Genomic DNA, 16559 nt, shown 5'->3' on the forward strand with positions numbered 1-16559 from the left:
CAGTGGAACCAGTGCTTCATCCTATACACTGCAACCAAGTGGCAAGCCGACGTATGTCGATTTTTTCCCCCTCCAAACTAAGATGGCCGATGGCCAGGTTGCTCCGGAATATCCATCCATTCCTTCTATCATAGGAGACTCTTGCATGTAAAACAAAATGTTGTAGCATCAAGTGATATCTAATGATTCATATCACAGTTACATTTTCCAAGTATTGTTTTTAGATTGGGAGGAAATTCTGATTAATTATCTGTCCACTAAATTGGGCATCATGCATCACTAGCTATATTTCAGCTACAATTCATACTATTACTGTTTTTTTTTTTTTATACTTCATCTGCAGTAACTTTTTTGACTGTAAATAAATGTAGTTGTATTATTAGAATGTAATTTGCATTAACATCAAAAAAGTAGTGTGATTATATTCTCTAATGTACATTGCAAGTATATTACTTGAAATGCATTACTTTACTAGTTACATTCAAAAAGTAATCTGATTACGGAATGGAATCAGTGAATTTCCATTGAATTGCGTATGAAAGTGTTGTATTTATAATTAAATTGGGATTTACAAGCCTGTGAAAAATTATGATGGATCAAAATGCTGTAAAATGGCTCAAATTATTTCTTTAAATAAGAGTTCAAATGGTGTTATTTATGACGAAGACAGCTTTACAATTGATTTTGTTCAACATGATGATGTTAAAGGGTTAGTTCACCAAAAAAAAACAAACATTGTTATTACTCACCCTCATGTTCCAAACCCATAAGTCTTTTGTGCATCTTTTTAATGATATCTGAGAGCTTTCTGTCCCTCCATTGACAGCCTATGCAACTACCACTTTCAAGCCCCAGAATAATATATTTTTTAAAAAGTAAGAAAATTAGTAAGTCATGTAATTACCAACAATACCAATAAGTTACATAACTTAGGCTATATCGTGTGTTAGCTGGGTTGGTTATGTTTAGGGGTGGACCTTCATGCTTGCTTCTTTCTAAAAATCGCACTTTTTTGTACAATTAAAACAATATCAACACTTCGTAAAATAATTTGTTGTGTTTAGGGTTTATGGTTACTATTTTACTAAAAATAACATTTATCTCTAATTCATAATCGCCACTTCATAAAATAGTTACGTTTTCCAGTGAGCTCGGTTATGTTTAGAGGTGGACCTTCATGCTTATTGTTTTCCTAAAGTCCTAAAAATACCATGTACCTAATCATCGTGCATTTTCGAACTATTCAAATCGTACAAAATCACCACCTCGTAAAATAGTTACTTTTCTTATGAGACTGGGTTGGATCTTCCCCTTCATTTCACCGTTCAGATAACATGCTTTAGGTTAGATTACGGTGTACTTTGTCCCATGTCACTGCAACTCAAAGATAACAGATAATGAAAGAGGAGGGAACCCACGAGAGGGACAAAATCTTACGTAATTATACAAACCACTGTCAATCTGTAACTAAACTGAATTGTCAGCACACAAACAGTCTTCTGTTAGGAACCCATTCTAAGATGCATGTCCTACACTGATACACTGAATTAAATGAAGAAACAATAGGGTATTTATGCAGACTGCACAGCATGGCACAACAAACACGCTTGCGTGATTTTTTTCAACCATTTTATTTCATAAATAACACTGAACAAGCATGGTACAGCGATAAATATCCATTTACATTGCAAAATTCTCTGTATTACAAAATACAGTATATGTAAAATGCACTTGTCAAAGGGGTCAAGGGGTTTCAATATAGTACCTGATGTGCCCTAATCTGAAATTACATATGTACTTTTTGTTTTTTTTAAATGTGCTGTAATCTCAGATTAAAGTTAGCCAAGAACCACGCAAGACCCCTTCACTGTTATACGCAATGTTGCAGATCCCACTCTGTCATTTGAACTGGAAAAATAAGACAAAAGCACTGATACTTATCCTCAAATTGTAATTTATTTTTTGTTGCCTGTTGGATTTTTATGCAACATTTCAAATCTTTACATTTTTGCATTTTACAGTCGGATTCTGAACACACCGCAGGCAAGTGTCCTGTTTCAATGTCTTAGGCAGCAAGAGGTACAAGGCAGGTTGACATCGTAACACAAGACCAGGATTGTTGGATCTCTACAATGTAACTCAGATGGTGAGTCAGCATGTTCAGTTTTTATTTATTGCTAATATCAGAAAACAGAGGGGCTTATTCAATTTCCTCAAAAAACAAAAAAAAAAACATTCATCCCATTTTTAAGTTAAGGAATGTGTCCATTTGTGCACCATTACACCAGCACTTTTCAAAGTAAATGTAACAACTTGTTAGAAAATCTATTAATTTGCACACACTCTATATAAGAAAAAAACAAGATGGTGTTGATCACATTGTAATAAAATTGCAATATTAATTCGAGCCCTTGTCAGCATCTCACTCAGACCCTACAGTCTAAGTAGCAGCAAAACTATGACTGGAGACATAAATACAGAGTAACAAGATGAGATCAGCCTTCGGAATGAGCAGCGCGCCAGTGTTCCACTGATTGTCAGATTATGGTGACGCTTTAGGGTTGATGCTGTAAACCAAACGGTGAGTCTCAAATGACACTGAGAATTGAAGTCACTACCAACTGAGTGTAAATTTCAGTTACTAAGAAATCCATCATTGAGAGCATGTTTCTTTTCAACACAAATAAAAGCTCACAATGACAAAATCAAGGTAAATCAAAGTCTTTTCCACGTCTATACTGGTTTACAGCATGAACGGCTGTATTTACAGTATAATTTCATGTTAAACAGCTCAACAGTATTGCAGACCATTGAGAATGAGTGAATGTAGTGAAAAGACAAAAACAAACTAAGCACCAGGATTCCGCGAAATTCCCTGCCTTGAGGGATTTCATGTTCCCAGTGTGGAAGCTGCGAGTTCATTTCGACTCTGGGCTCGTTAACAGAAGCCTGTGCTAAATGATATAGCCGGGACCCAAATACGTCAGTCAGTGCTCAGGAGTCTTTTGTTTCTAATTAGGTGAACCTCTGAGGAGGAAACGACAGACAATACTCACGTAATAATATTTTGGTTGTAGTTTGCACTTTTGTCAGATATTTGTAGCCGTTCGCCTTGCACTCACAACGACTAACTGTGCCACGGAGGGTTTGAGCTGAATTTTTACTCGTGAGCATTTTTGAGAAACAAGAAAAACAGCGAAAAGATGCATTGTAGGCAACTGTGAGCCATTTTGGCAACCCATCAGACCGATGTGACCCATGTTCTTCAGCTTCAACTTCAGCATTCATTACATAAGAATAATAATGAACTAACATATGAAAAATGCTTCCCTTTATATATTAGTGCTGTCAAATCGATTAATCGCAATTAAACGCATCTAACAAGTTTTTGTTTACGTAACATGGGTATATATATATATATTTATATATTATATATATGTATGCGTGTGTGTCTGTGTATAGATATATATATATATATATATATATATATATATATATATATATATATATATATATTAAGTTTAGTAATTTCACTTAAATGGCAATGAAAATGACCTATTAATTGTCATTTAAGTGAAATTACTGAACTTAAATATACAAGCTTGATAAAAATTATCATTCTAGAAGAAAATTTCAGATGGCACTTAGAGGCTTTTGCATCTGAGCTCTTCATATACATATATACATGTATACATACATACATACATACACACACACACACACACATTATGTAAACAAAAACCTTTGTCAGATGCGATTAATCGATTTAACAGCAGTTATTATATAAATGTATATATATATATATATATATATATATATAAATATATATACGCATGTATAAATATATGTGTGCATGTGTATATATAGTATATACACACAGACATATATTATGTAAGACATTATGTAAAAAAAAACTTGTTAGATGCGATTAATCGCAATTATTATATAAATATGTATATATGTGTATGATCATATATACATATATATGTATGTATGTACACACACAAACATTTATATAATTATACAAATACATAATATTTTCAGTATATAGAATATATTAATATAATTGCTTTTTCCAGCTTTTCAGCATTTTGTCTCTTACATATTTAGTTGTGTGGATCCCATATGTGCAAACTTTTGGAATTATATGATTCTAACAATGAATAAATTAACAAAAGTGATGTCATAAAATGCCAACAGCCCTATAATAAAGCATTTGGTTAAATCATACAAGAAAGAAGGCAAATCATTTCAGTCCTCTCAATATGAGAATAAGAAATCGAACATATACTGCTGAGCTAATCATGCTGTACTAAAGGTTCTTGGCAGGACAGCCTTAAATATCCAGCTAAGAACATTTCCGCTCCTTCCATCTGTTCCTTACAAAACTGCAGTGTAGCAAAAAAGTCTTCCCAGTTGGCAAAAGCCACAATTTTATCCAGGTGGTACTAACGGACTAATTTTTTTTCTTACTCTACACATAACATGAAAAAAACAAAACAATCCATTAAGCAATACCTTTAGATTAACTCAGAAAAGTATATAAAGAAATTCAACAATTCTTCATTTTTACCAAATAACAGTATATATTTATAAAACAAAAGAGCAAACATCTGAAGCATATTAACCTGATATATTAGTTGGGCCCTCTGTAATATCTAACTACAATTCTATAACATTCTCTTTAATTAATAAACCCATTTCATGCTTTAGACCTCCTATAAAGTTATCATTTCTATTAGCATCAAAAAAAGAACTTTAAAAAGAAAATGTACCTCAAAAACATCTCAAGTCAATTTCATAAACTTCTCAGTTAATACTGGCCCAGGGTCCCAATCTTTGGGCAACGTTTCCATCAGATCTGATGGTCAGCTCTTCTCATCTCTGTTTGATGGTCCGGTACCGCTCCGCAGTCAGACCTTCATCGTCACTAGAACAGCTGTCTGGGACGGTAGCAGCTCCCAAGACTCCCTGACGCAGCCAAGGAATTCCCCTCTGACGGATCTCCTCCCGTCCAGTCAGGGCAATGCAACTGGATGGAGGGTTGAAAAATATTCATCATCAATAAAAAGGTTGATCAGACCACGTTGATCCCTCCTCCCGCCACAGCCCGTTTGCTGCAATAGGTCGAGCCGCTGTGGTTGGTCGCTCCGCCATTCATGTACGACGTCTTCAGCTCCATCTGGCAGGCGGCGATGGCGGCATTCAGTTCCACTTGTGCTCGATGTACAACGTAAAACATCAGGCCTATGCTGATGAAGATCTGATGAGAGGAACAGAGAGAGTGAGTCACCGGGAGGATCTGCTGACTGAGCTGGACGACTGGTTGATACAAAGTTCCAGATGATGTGACTTAATCAGTGCGGTTGTAAATTTAAGCCAAATGTCCTTGGCTGATATATCAGAACAGTCTGTTTCAGTCAAGAATCCATTATTGGCATCTAACTTTACTACACTCAAGAACAAATGCAAAATGCGTACACATTTTTGGCTAAAGCTCTGCCAATGACCATATATAATTATGGTTTACTACAGGTTCCACAAGAATGATCCCTACAATCTAGACTAGACATAAATATTTCATTTGCTTTTGAGTTTATATATCCATTGCAGAATCTGTAAAATGTTTAGCATTTAAAATATATATTTTTTATTAAATCTATTAAAATATGTAAAAAAATATAATTTTAGTCCAGGAGAAGACAGACAACAAGTATGTTCTACAACATAAAATAACTTAAATTAAACTGAAAGTATGTGCACACCCGTGAATAATCCTAATATTGTTACACTCTCAAGCATCAATGACTGTTTGTAGTCTTTTGTGATAGTTGTCCATTAGTTCCTCAACTGAAAATCTGAAACTAAACATCACAGCTCATACCAGTGAATTCTGAGATTTACAAAATGCAGAGCATGATGGGAAACTAAAGAACATGGGCAGCTTCGAGGAGGCAACATGTTACTGTGTGCTATGGATATTATTGCCTCTTTTACATTATATTAACAGGAAGAATGTCAGTGTCGCAACCTGCATTGTAAGTGCAATATAAATAAAAGTGACTGAAAAATCGCTTGTGATGCTCCTCATTTGCAAGTCGCTTTGAATAAACATGCCTGTTAAATAAATAAAATGTAGATACGAATCTGCATCCAGTGTTGACAGTATCACGATTGTCTTATGCCATGTCGTGCCACGCTACTCGCGTCCTGTGTATACAAGGTGTAAGGCTATGTAAGCTATTAAAATGGATAAAACGTGTTAAAAGAATGTACAAAGATTATTCAGTTAATGTTTTATCATGTGGAACAATTCGAAGCAATGCAAAAAAAATTACTTTTACTTTTAATACATATACACTTTAATAATATGCTGAATATTCTGCAAGTAGTATGTAAACATATGAGCCCAACTGCATATCCAGGGTCTTTGCTGATTTTATTTCAAACTGTTGTTTCTGAAGGCTTACCTGTAGACTGAACACAAAGTATCCACTGACGCTCTGTTCTGCGATCACATCCTCCATTGTGCGCAGGGTGGTGCCCAGGTAGGAGTTAAGGAGTTGTGTTGGGAGGAGTCCCACTGAGGAAGCCACTAAATAATTTGGCAAGGACACATCTGTGATCTGTCAAAGAGAGCGACAACTATATTTGGTCATGGTGTTGGTCAAGATTAATCACAGTGTTTTCACTGCCTGCAAGAATGTGTCATCAGCCTTGTTTAGCCCAGTTCTTCACATGTTAAAGGAACACGCCGACTTTTGGGGACTTTAGCTTATTCACCGTATCCCCCAGAGTTAGATAAGTCTATCCATACCCTTTTCATCTCCGTGCGTGCTGTAACTCTGTCTGACGCACCCACCGCTAGCCTAGCTTAGCACAAAGACTGGAGGTAAATGGCTCCAGCTAGCATACTGCTCCCAATAAGTGATAAAAAAAAAAAAATGCCAACGTTTTCCTATTTACATGTTGTGATTTGTATAGTCACAGCGTGTACAAATAACAAGGTCACATGAGACAGCCATCTTCTAACCATACTGGGAACTATATTCTCAGAAGGCGAAGCACTGCTACTTGGGTGGAGTGATTTGGAAAACGTTGGCGTTATATTGTCACTTATTGGGAGCAGTATGCCAGCTGGAGCCGTTTACCTCCAGTCTTTGTGCTAATCTAGACTAGCGGTGGGTGCGTCAGACAGAGTTACGGCACGCACGGAGATGAAAAGGGTATGGATAGACTTATCTAACTCTGGGGGATACGGTGAATAAGCTAAAGTCCCAAAAAGTCGGCGTGTTCCTTTAAGTGGACTTTTTCAGCAATCTCTATAGCAATACATTTTTTTAAAATGTTTTTCTGCTCTTTAGATCACTTTAAAAAAAATGTTTTTTCTATATTGTTTTCTATATAATCATGCATTGTAGGGATGCACGATATATCGGCCACCATATCAGTATCGGCCGATATATGTTCGTTTTTAATGTTATCGTTATCGGCCTAAAAGGAAAATTGGGCCGCCATATTAAAGCCAATAAATAATGGATTATTTCCTTCAGCTGAGACGCTTCAGATGTGCAGTTTGCCATGATGGTTTTGAATTGCTTGAAATATGATTGAAATCAACTCAAAAAAGGGAAATATGGTTAAGTGCAACATGCACAGCACAAGTCTGTCATATAATAGGCTTAGGCTACATAAAATTATGATGAGAACATTTTAATTGTGTGCGTAGGACAGGGCTTTTAATGGTGAGACATTTGTTTGTGTAATCAGGCTTTCAATAATTATATAAAAATTTGGATTTAGATTTATCGGCCAATATATCGGTTATCAGCTTTCAAATATAAAGAATTCTCGGTATCTGCCAAAATGTTCATAATCGGTGCATCCCTTATATGTTGATATGCTAGCAATTGTTCATTCAATTTTAAACTCCTTTTAAACACTTAATAAACACAATGTAATGCACAGATTTTCACAGCAACACCAGTAGGACATTTTACTGGTTTTACTACATTGCTCTAATGCTTTGAAGAAAAAGCAAAAAACAAATATTTAAGCAGCGCTTCTGCCCTGTTCCAAATCTGATAGTCTCTATGCAAACACACCCTACATCAACACATTAAAGGTTAGTGTAATTGAATTGCATCACCTGCTGTGTGCGAGTTATTAAATAAGGCACAAACCTGTATCTCCAGTCCTAAACTATTAAACATGACATCAAACCCATGCATTTTTTGTACATAATAGACAGCAGAAGATGCAGGCAGCGTTGGATTTGGGTTGCGTCAACCTATGAATATTCATGAACAAGGTAAAATGATGCATTCCTGTTCTTAGAAGTGACTTCATTATAAATGGCCATGAGGCAAAATTTTAAGTATGCACTATGCAGACGCATGCATTGTGTTGGGTTACCTACATAACATCACATTCTGCTTCAGCAGAAAATGCAGGGCACATTGAAATATAGCCCCGTCTTCTATAGGACGTGCTTACTGAGTGTGTGCGAAACATAATTCCAGTGTGACCTGTTTGGTGCCGACATACATCATACCCTTGGGCTGTGATCCCTCTGTTACGTAAAAAAAATAAAGGCGAAATAAAACCAATTAGCCTAACACAATTAGAGTCACTGGCACTTATAGAGAGCCTGATGTTCACTCGCTTTTCAACTGGTGCAAACTGAATATCATCCTCACTGATTTTACAAAGGAGGACAATAGTTTTTACAATAGTCTTCCTAACATTGTCCGAGAAGCAGACACACTCTGTCAGTTCAAAGCTAGATTAAAGACACATCTCTTTGACCTAGCATTCACATAATACATTATAGACTTCTATAATTCAATGTTAGGCTGCATAGATTAGGTCAGCCGGAAGCGGGAACACTTCCCATAAATCCTAATGTACTCGTTACATCATAAGAAGAATGGCATCTACGCTAATTTTAGTGTCTTTGTTTATCCCGAGGTTTTCCTGCAGCCTGCCGGATCCAGGCCGTATCCAGATCTGATGAAGGACCTTCGCCTGGACCCGATGACAACGCAGTGCTGAAGTCCCAACTAGTCTCTCCCTATGGAGGATCCCTTTACCACTCTACAGATAAAGCGTTGTCGGGAAAATTCGTTTCGCGTACCTACCCCGAAGTGACAAAATTAAATTAAATTCTGTATCAAAATTTATAAGGAAAAACCAGTACTTTGTTAAGGCTTGGTTTGTAGGGAATTACAAACCTGCCCACATATATTCAAACGCACATAACTATAGAACCAATTCTTAATGCGCATGTGAACGCCATCAGCGTTTATCACAGGTTCGCGTTTAAAGTCTGTGTAGAGGAAATGGTGTCGTTTTAGCGGCCCCTAATTTAATAACAAATGATCGTTGCGACGGAAGCAAATCAATCAAAACTAACTTTAGCTGGAAAATAACTTTATTAAAGAACCGCTATAAAGCCAAAACAATCTCTGTTACCTTAAATTATACGTTTATCTCTGTAAAGCTGCTTTGAAACAATGTACATTGTTGATGACTTGCCTTGACAATGGGTAGAGGCAGGCTACTGGAGCAAGAGTACCGACTCATGGTATCAGGTTCAATTCTAAGTAAAAGCAAACCCAGAACTGAACAGCGATTGAGATGAGTGCTTGATCATTACAGTGCCCTTTAAAAAGAACAGAGACTTATGTTTGCTTCAAGAGCAATGACACTCTACTAGTGTAATGTAGGTTACTTCTGACTCAAATGTAATGTCTAAATAGGGCTGAACGATTATGACAAATCTTTTTCTTTTTTGTGCAGGGCAATTGCATGTATAAAATCTTTATGCATCTAAAACAATGTTATATAAACAAGTTTTTAGAGTTAACATTTATGGTTTTTTTATGGTGTACACATTTTATGGTTTTAGTTGTAGTTAATAATAACCCTGCCCTTATCTAAAACAAGCTGAGAAGTGTGTTTATGAATGTATTTTATACATCGGTAAATCAACTGTACATAAATGGTCAACTTTTTCCTTGCCCTCTTACGCTCTAAAAAATAACAGCTCTTAATTGGCATTGATGGTTCTATGAAGAACCACCTTAGACATCCATTGAACCTAAAAGGTTCTTAGTTATTCAGAATTAGATTATTAAAAATGTTCTTCACACTAAGGAAAAAATGGTTATTATAAAGAACTGATAGCTGAAAGGTTCTTTGGGGAAACAATAATGGTTCTTCTATGACCCGCCTTTTGAACCATTATTTTTATAGTCCAATTTTTTCCCTCCAATTGAACATGCTGAACAGGAGTTAGAATGTCTGAGAAGTGACGTGCTGTAAACTGGTGACTGTCTGTGTGGTGTGAATTGGCCTTAAAAGTGGAGCTGCATGAAATCAAACTTGTAATTAATATACACAGTAAGCAGACAGCACAATACTAGACTATTTTGATGCAGCAAGAGCAGACGTAAATTGAATTTACAATTCTTTAATCACAGCAGTTGTAACTATTCTCAAATAATTGAGCAGCCCTATACTTGTAAATCGAAAAAACCCCAGCCCTGTTTAACATTGTAGCTGCTTGCTAAAATGATGCAAACTCCAACTGTAAGCAGGTGTTCAATGTTCATTTCCAGCATTCAAGAAACCAAGATATAATCAGTCAATCACTGTCAGACTTTCAAGCAGAAGTGGTGTAAATCATCAATCTTGTAAAGACATCTGCTCATAATCATAAAAAAAACCTTCAAAGGAGCGAAACATTGACCTATGAATCATCCAGTGAATAAATTATGCAAACAGTACAAATAATAGTCAAATATGTTACACAATGGCAGGCTGCTGTTCCACGTTCATATCACAAACCAAACCAGCCTTAATGCCTGAGAAAGTCTAAGTACATCTCAAATCTAATTTAATATGAGCAATTGTAATCTTTCTTTGTATTAAAATGAAACTTATGGTTAAACAGAATAAAATACAGCTCTTTGAAAAGTCCAAGCATGAGCATATTTTATGGGACTACACTAAATATGATTTTAATACTTTACATAAAACACGATTGTCATTAAAATCCCATTTAAGAGCCAATGTGTAATTTTATTTTTTGTAAATTATTTATTTAAATGTTGCTGACTGTATATTTTTGTGTCATTATGTATTTAACGAAAGGGTTAAAGAAAGTGGGTAAGTAATAATTCAATTCTGAGTAAGGCTGAAAAAAAATGATGCTAGACACTGCAGAAGTTGTGCATCACTGTTCTTTACGAGGTCCTCTGTCATTGTTAAAGGTTGCAGATTCTTTCTCGTATGTCAGCTAATTAAAAGTGTATTATACTGGTAGTGCAGAGCGTCTAAAGGTAACATATTTCAACGTACACAGAGTCCTGTTTTTACCCTTGATCCCGCGTGAAGAGCAGCTATGTTTGATTTAAATCCGGCTCAGAGCAGGAGGTCTTAATTGTTTAATTCCGGCAAAGCTGGATAAAGCCACCTGGATGCTCCTTAAAGATTAACAGCCACCTCAATGCAATTATTCAGAGACCTCCATGTTGTATAAACATGTTTACTAATAAAAAAACCTCATAACAATACAATTTACAAGTACTAATGTATACAACAGTTCTGTCCTCAATATTGAGTGACCGTCCTGAGACTGATATGAATATTATTTCACTCTTTGTTTCTTTTGGCTTGTCTGTGTTCGTGGCATACAGACTTTGTGAGCACTGATGTTGGGAAAGTTGTATGTTTTGCTCCGGCCTGAAAGTCTGTGTTTTGCGCTTTTTTTGCTTCATGGTCGCTTGATGCAGGTTTCTCTCACCAATGAAGAAATGTAAATCCCGGAATGGATTTCAAGCGGAATGATTACGGAATTATTTGAGTTGAGAGGAGAGGAGAGGGGAAATCGATCACACTACTCGTATATGCTGATACAGACCAGCTTTTTAAAGGGGTAGTTCACTCAAAAATGAAAATTCTGTCATTAATTACTCGCCCTCATGTCGTTCAAACCCGTAAGACTTTCGTTCATCTTCGGAACAAAAATAAAGACATTTTTGATGAAATCTGAGAGCTTTCTGTCCCTTTATTGACAGCTATGCAACTGACATTTTGATGCTTCAGAGAAGATTGTTAAACTAATTCATTTGTATTGAGTGGTTTAGTCCAAACTGTCTGAAGAGACATGATCACTTTATATGATGAACAGATTGAACTCACATCCATCAACTCACACATCAGTTGTGGTAAACAGAAGCTCCTGCATGTTCTCTTGATGTGTGAGAACCAATGAGGTTCATTCTCATGTTACGCAGCACCTTTGAGCTTCTGCAAGAACCAATGAGGTTTGTTCTCGCACATCAAACAGGTTCTGTTGAGCTTCTGTTTATGTTCGCTGATCAATGTTTATATGTGAATAAAAGTCTAAATTCAATCTGTTCATCATATAAAGTGACCAAGTCTCTTTAGAAAATTTGGACTAAACCGCTCAATTCATGTTTCATAATTATACATTTATGATCTCTTGCAATTTAGCAAGACTGTAATCCTTATGCACTCATGCAATACTGGGTTATTATCGTCAACTAAAACTTAAAACCATAAACAAATTTGTTACTTGGAACAAAATAAGCATGAACTGCCATAAAATAAGAAACCTTTAGCATATTTTATTCCAGCTAGTTGCCAAGGCAACATTTAATTATCGTTTAGTTTAACTTAAAATAAATAAAACAACTTTAATAATAATAATAAATAAAAGCTATAAAGACATTTTAAAAAAATGACTTTCAAATTGAAGTGAACAAAATCGAATTAAAATATGAATAAATAGGCTACTACAACAGAAAATCAATGATAATAAAATAAATAGCCTAACACTGGTGAGATATTGCTCAAATGAAAACATTTGTTAATGCCTTGTTAAAAATGAGCATAATAACATTATTAGCAAGAATGTCAAAAACAGACTTACCGAGAAGACCGCGTTCTGGAGTCCGAAAGGAATCGGAGTGAGTCTCGCTAAGGCCACAACTTTGAGTCCACTTCCCCCCTCCACCACCCGAATAACAGCACTCAGCTGTTCACTGCTCCCGATCTTAGTCAGAACCCAGTTCGTCAGCAATCGCTTACACACCACATGAGCTATGAAAGTCCCGATCAAAACCCCAACCATCACCAGTCCCATCCCCAACACAAAGCCATATAAATACCCCGCGGCCACGTTCAGCACGATATAACCCCAGCCGCAGGGGAAAGACACCGTGATCAAGCCGACAATGAACAGCAAGGCTCCCACAAAACTGTCCAAACTCTCCACCCACAGCAAGACATCCTTCAGGTACTGGCGCACGAGAGCTACCGATGAGAAGCACACGGCTGTCAGGATGCACGCCAACAGGGCACTTTTAAAGCAACAGGTGGTAATGCAACACGGATGCCTGAACTCGGGGGTGAAGGGCGCACCGGTCTCGGCCAGTCCCGCGGGCTCTGCCTCCGATTTCCCGCCGTTGGCTCTCTCGTCAAAGACGTTACAGATCAAGATGTCGATCTTGTCGCAGTCCAGTGAGTCAGGGGTCTTTTGCAGCCAGCGGCTGAGCTGAATGTGTCCTTTACCCGCGGCGTGCTTCAGGGCTTTCAGCACACCCTGCACTGACCCTGAGCTCCACATATTCATGCCTTCTTCATATGACTCCACTCGATTGATTGATTGGACGTCCAGTCCAAAATGTTGACCCTTGGATTTACACGTTGCCAAATCCCGGGGATCCTCTGACAAAGGGATCAGCAATCAATTCCCTTGATAGTGAGGATTTGTCCCGAAAAGTCCAGTAGGGTATAATAATTTATCTGGGGAAAACTGATGTGGAGTTGTACCACTTCAAGGACTCAAGATGCAATGTATGCTGTCGTTCACTTATGAACGCCATACTCTCCTTCCCAACATCAGAGGAATGAAATCCCTCCAGGCGTGTTCAGATCGCTGCTGTCATCGCGTCTGACGGATAAATCACACACACGCGTCGCTCAACTTTCCCGACTCCAGGCACAGCTCACTGCAGTCTGCAGTAACGTTACTCCCAACCAGGCTCCGGTCCAAAGTCCCGCCGCTCACCCAGCTCAACATGTCACATCTCTTGGCCCGAATAACACCGATTATAAAAGTCGCGGATAGACGGTCGTTGCGTTTGCCGGACGAGTTGTTTTACTTGTGTTCTGCGAGCTCTTGCTCACCTCAGCAACGTATGTTTACACCGAGCGTTATTCATGCCACTGTTTGTTTCCCAGTATTCTGTGCGAGGTCGTCACGTGATATTATCTGCCCGTCACTGTAAGTATCGCGATAACAAACAGCTCTCTGATTTCCCTGAAAATCAGTGGTGTACATTAACTAATGGGAATATATAGGTCAGATGATCGTTAAATCCAATATACATAAATTTACTAGTCTAGTAAAAGCACTGCTTTTGGGTGTTGACGAGTAAAATAGTTTCTATTCTGTGTCTCTGTTTTTCTTCTGGTTTCTTTCGGTTGTATTATATTATTGTTCTTAGAGTCCGGGAAATTTTTTTGTTTTTTTGGTGAATCCCCTTCCTATTTCCCTTCCCAGCTGTGTGAAAGCCTATTTCTGCCTCATAAAAAAAAAAAAAAAAAAAAAAAAATCTTGCTTTGGTAAATCATAATTATGAAATACTGAGATAGTTCAATTTGACATGAAAAGTCAAAATTATTACATGCTAAGTCATAAGATATAAAAATCTGAATTATGACATACCAGTTATAATTATGAGATAAAAAGTCTAAAAATGGCCTTCTATTTATATATATATATATATATATATATATATATATATATATATATATATATATATATATATATATATAAATTCGACTTTTCATAATGAAAATAAAAATGTTAATAATCTCAACTAATTTGATGACATCTAATTTCGACTTCATCATTTATGCTTTTTATCTCAAAATTATGACTTTGTGTGTCATATCTATTATTATGTGGTGGAGTAAGTTCAGTCCAAACTGACCTAACACACAAATTTCATTCAAACTTTAATTTGCAGATAATTTCATTACTAAGTCTCTCTCTCTCTCTCTCTCTCTCTCTCTCTCTCTCTCTCTCTGTTTAGGCTATACGGTGTATATATATGTGTGTGTATCTATCTATCTATATCTATCTATCTATCTATATAGGCTATATATCTTTATTTATTAATGAATTTGATAATATCATAAATTTGTTCAAACACAGGTTCAGTTCAATTTAGTCCAAACCGGCTTAACATATAGATATGCAGATAATTACAGCATTTGCTGTATGTTGGCATAATTAGTTTCTAGCTTTAATAAATGTTATACTTTTTAAGAAATGAAAGTTTGAGAATGTCCCGTTGACATTCACTGATAGAATATTCAGCCTTCACAAAGCCGCAGTACGTGTTGATTCTCGTGCACAACCGATTCTCATGACAACAGCAAAGCTGCACTGATGTAGTGTACATTTGCATAATCAAAGTCAAAGCTTTTTAAATTTCAATTCTGCCTACCACTACTTTTCCTTCGGCAAATACAAATCTAGTTTGGTTTGTAAATCCACTGAAGCACAATATATTAATAGGTTGACAAATCTGACTTTGGTAGATGGTAAAATGTAATAATTGCCCCTAAAATAAAGGCCTCCAGTCTTATCATTGCAGATCAGTGATATTTGATACACTTTACCTTTAGAACAGACCCTGCCCTTCTTGGAATTCTGTCACACAAGCCTGTATAGCTTTGTATCTTTCACAATTATGACGATAAGCGTCTGGATCTCTGCCAAATGAAGGTGGTGCTTCTTTTGTATGGACCATGACAGTTCAAAGACGAATAGATTTTGTGAGTGGAAGGTTATGAAGGCATTGGACTTTACACTGATTTTCAGGAAATCAATTTTGAATGTATAGGAATATTATCAGACTGGTCTGGAGTATGAGAATGACTTGAGAGTAGGGTTTGTATCATAGCCATTAATTCAGGTATTACCACATTGAGGAAATCATGAGACCTGTCTGCCATGTCATGGATCCTTTATGATTTTAGACATTGAAGGCAACATTTGGCTTTGTCCGTAAGTAAACGGATAAATGTTGTAAACTGACTCATCCGGCCACACTACATTCATGCACACTCTGCTCAAGGGTAATTAATTTGTTCCCTTTACAACAGATAATGGATGCAATGGCCTTGGTCAAAGGGTTTCTTAATGGCAGCTTAGTTATAAACCACATTGTCCTTTAATGTGGATGCATGGGTCACTGAGTTTATTTAATTGTATAGTTTTTTTGTGGGTGTGTTTTTGTGTGATTTAGCAGCTGCCCCATTAGTGAGCTTAAACTAGTTATTGTTACCAAACTAATGTCATTTACATTTATTGAATTTTTAATGCACTTAAAAATAAAGGATATTTATTGGCATTTTCCCTGAAGAACTTCTAACATCCATGGATCCTTTCCACTGAATAGAAGGTTCTTTTTAGTGGAAAAATGTTCTTTAGATAATTCTAATTTTAAAATGTT

At 36.6% G+C, this 16559-nt stretch overlaps 1 protein-coding gene across 2 annotated transcripts; it reads right to left on the reverse strand.

The window, feature by feature from the left end:
- Nucleotides 1-1612: 1612 nt before the first annotated feature.
- Nucleotides 1613-14301, reverse strand: tmem64 (transmembrane protein 64). Of its 2 annotated transcripts, XR_014210426.1 has the most exons (4): nt 12962-14301; nt 6471-6626; nt 3710-5263; nt 1613-3667 (listed from the first exon to the last, which is right to left on the reverse strand). XR_014210426.1 is itself a non-coding variant. In XM_082185622.1 (3 exons), the coding sequence occupies exons 1-3, from the start codon at nt 13661-13663 to the stop codon at nt 5078-5080; spliced, it is 1044 nt and encodes a 347-aa protein (XP_082041748.1). In that variant the 5' UTR covers nt 13664-14301; the 3' UTR covers nt 1613-5077. The 2 variants fall into 2 exon arrangements, 1 of the variants encoding a protein (XP_082041748.1); XM_082185622.1 differs by having other exon boundaries at nt 1613-5263.
- Between the last annotated feature and the right edge of the window lie 2258 nt (nt 14302-16559).

The sequence above is a fragment of the Leuciscus leuciscus genome (genome assembly GCF_965113295.1).
Source record: "Leuciscus leuciscus genome assembly, chromosome: 12".
In the NCBI taxonomy this organism is placed as follows: domain Eukaryota; kingdom Metazoa; phylum Chordata; class Actinopteri; order Cypriniformes; family Leuciscidae; genus Leuciscus; species Leuciscus leuciscus.

Bases quoted from the DNA above. Each gene is read 5' to 3' on its own strand.
- tmem64 (XM_082185622.1), bottom strand. From the start codon at position 13,663: ATGAATATGTGGAGCTCAGGGTCAGTGCAGGGTGTGCTGAAAGCCCTG. The intron at 6,627-12,961 runs GTAAGTCTGTTT...TCTCTTTGACAG, and splicing joins TCCAGAACGCGGTCTTCTCG to ATCACAGATGTGTCCTTGCC. The intron at 5,264-6,470 runs GTAAGCCTTCAG...TCCTCTCATCAG, and splicing joins ACTTTGTGTTCAGTCTACAG to ATCTTCATCAGCATAGGCCT.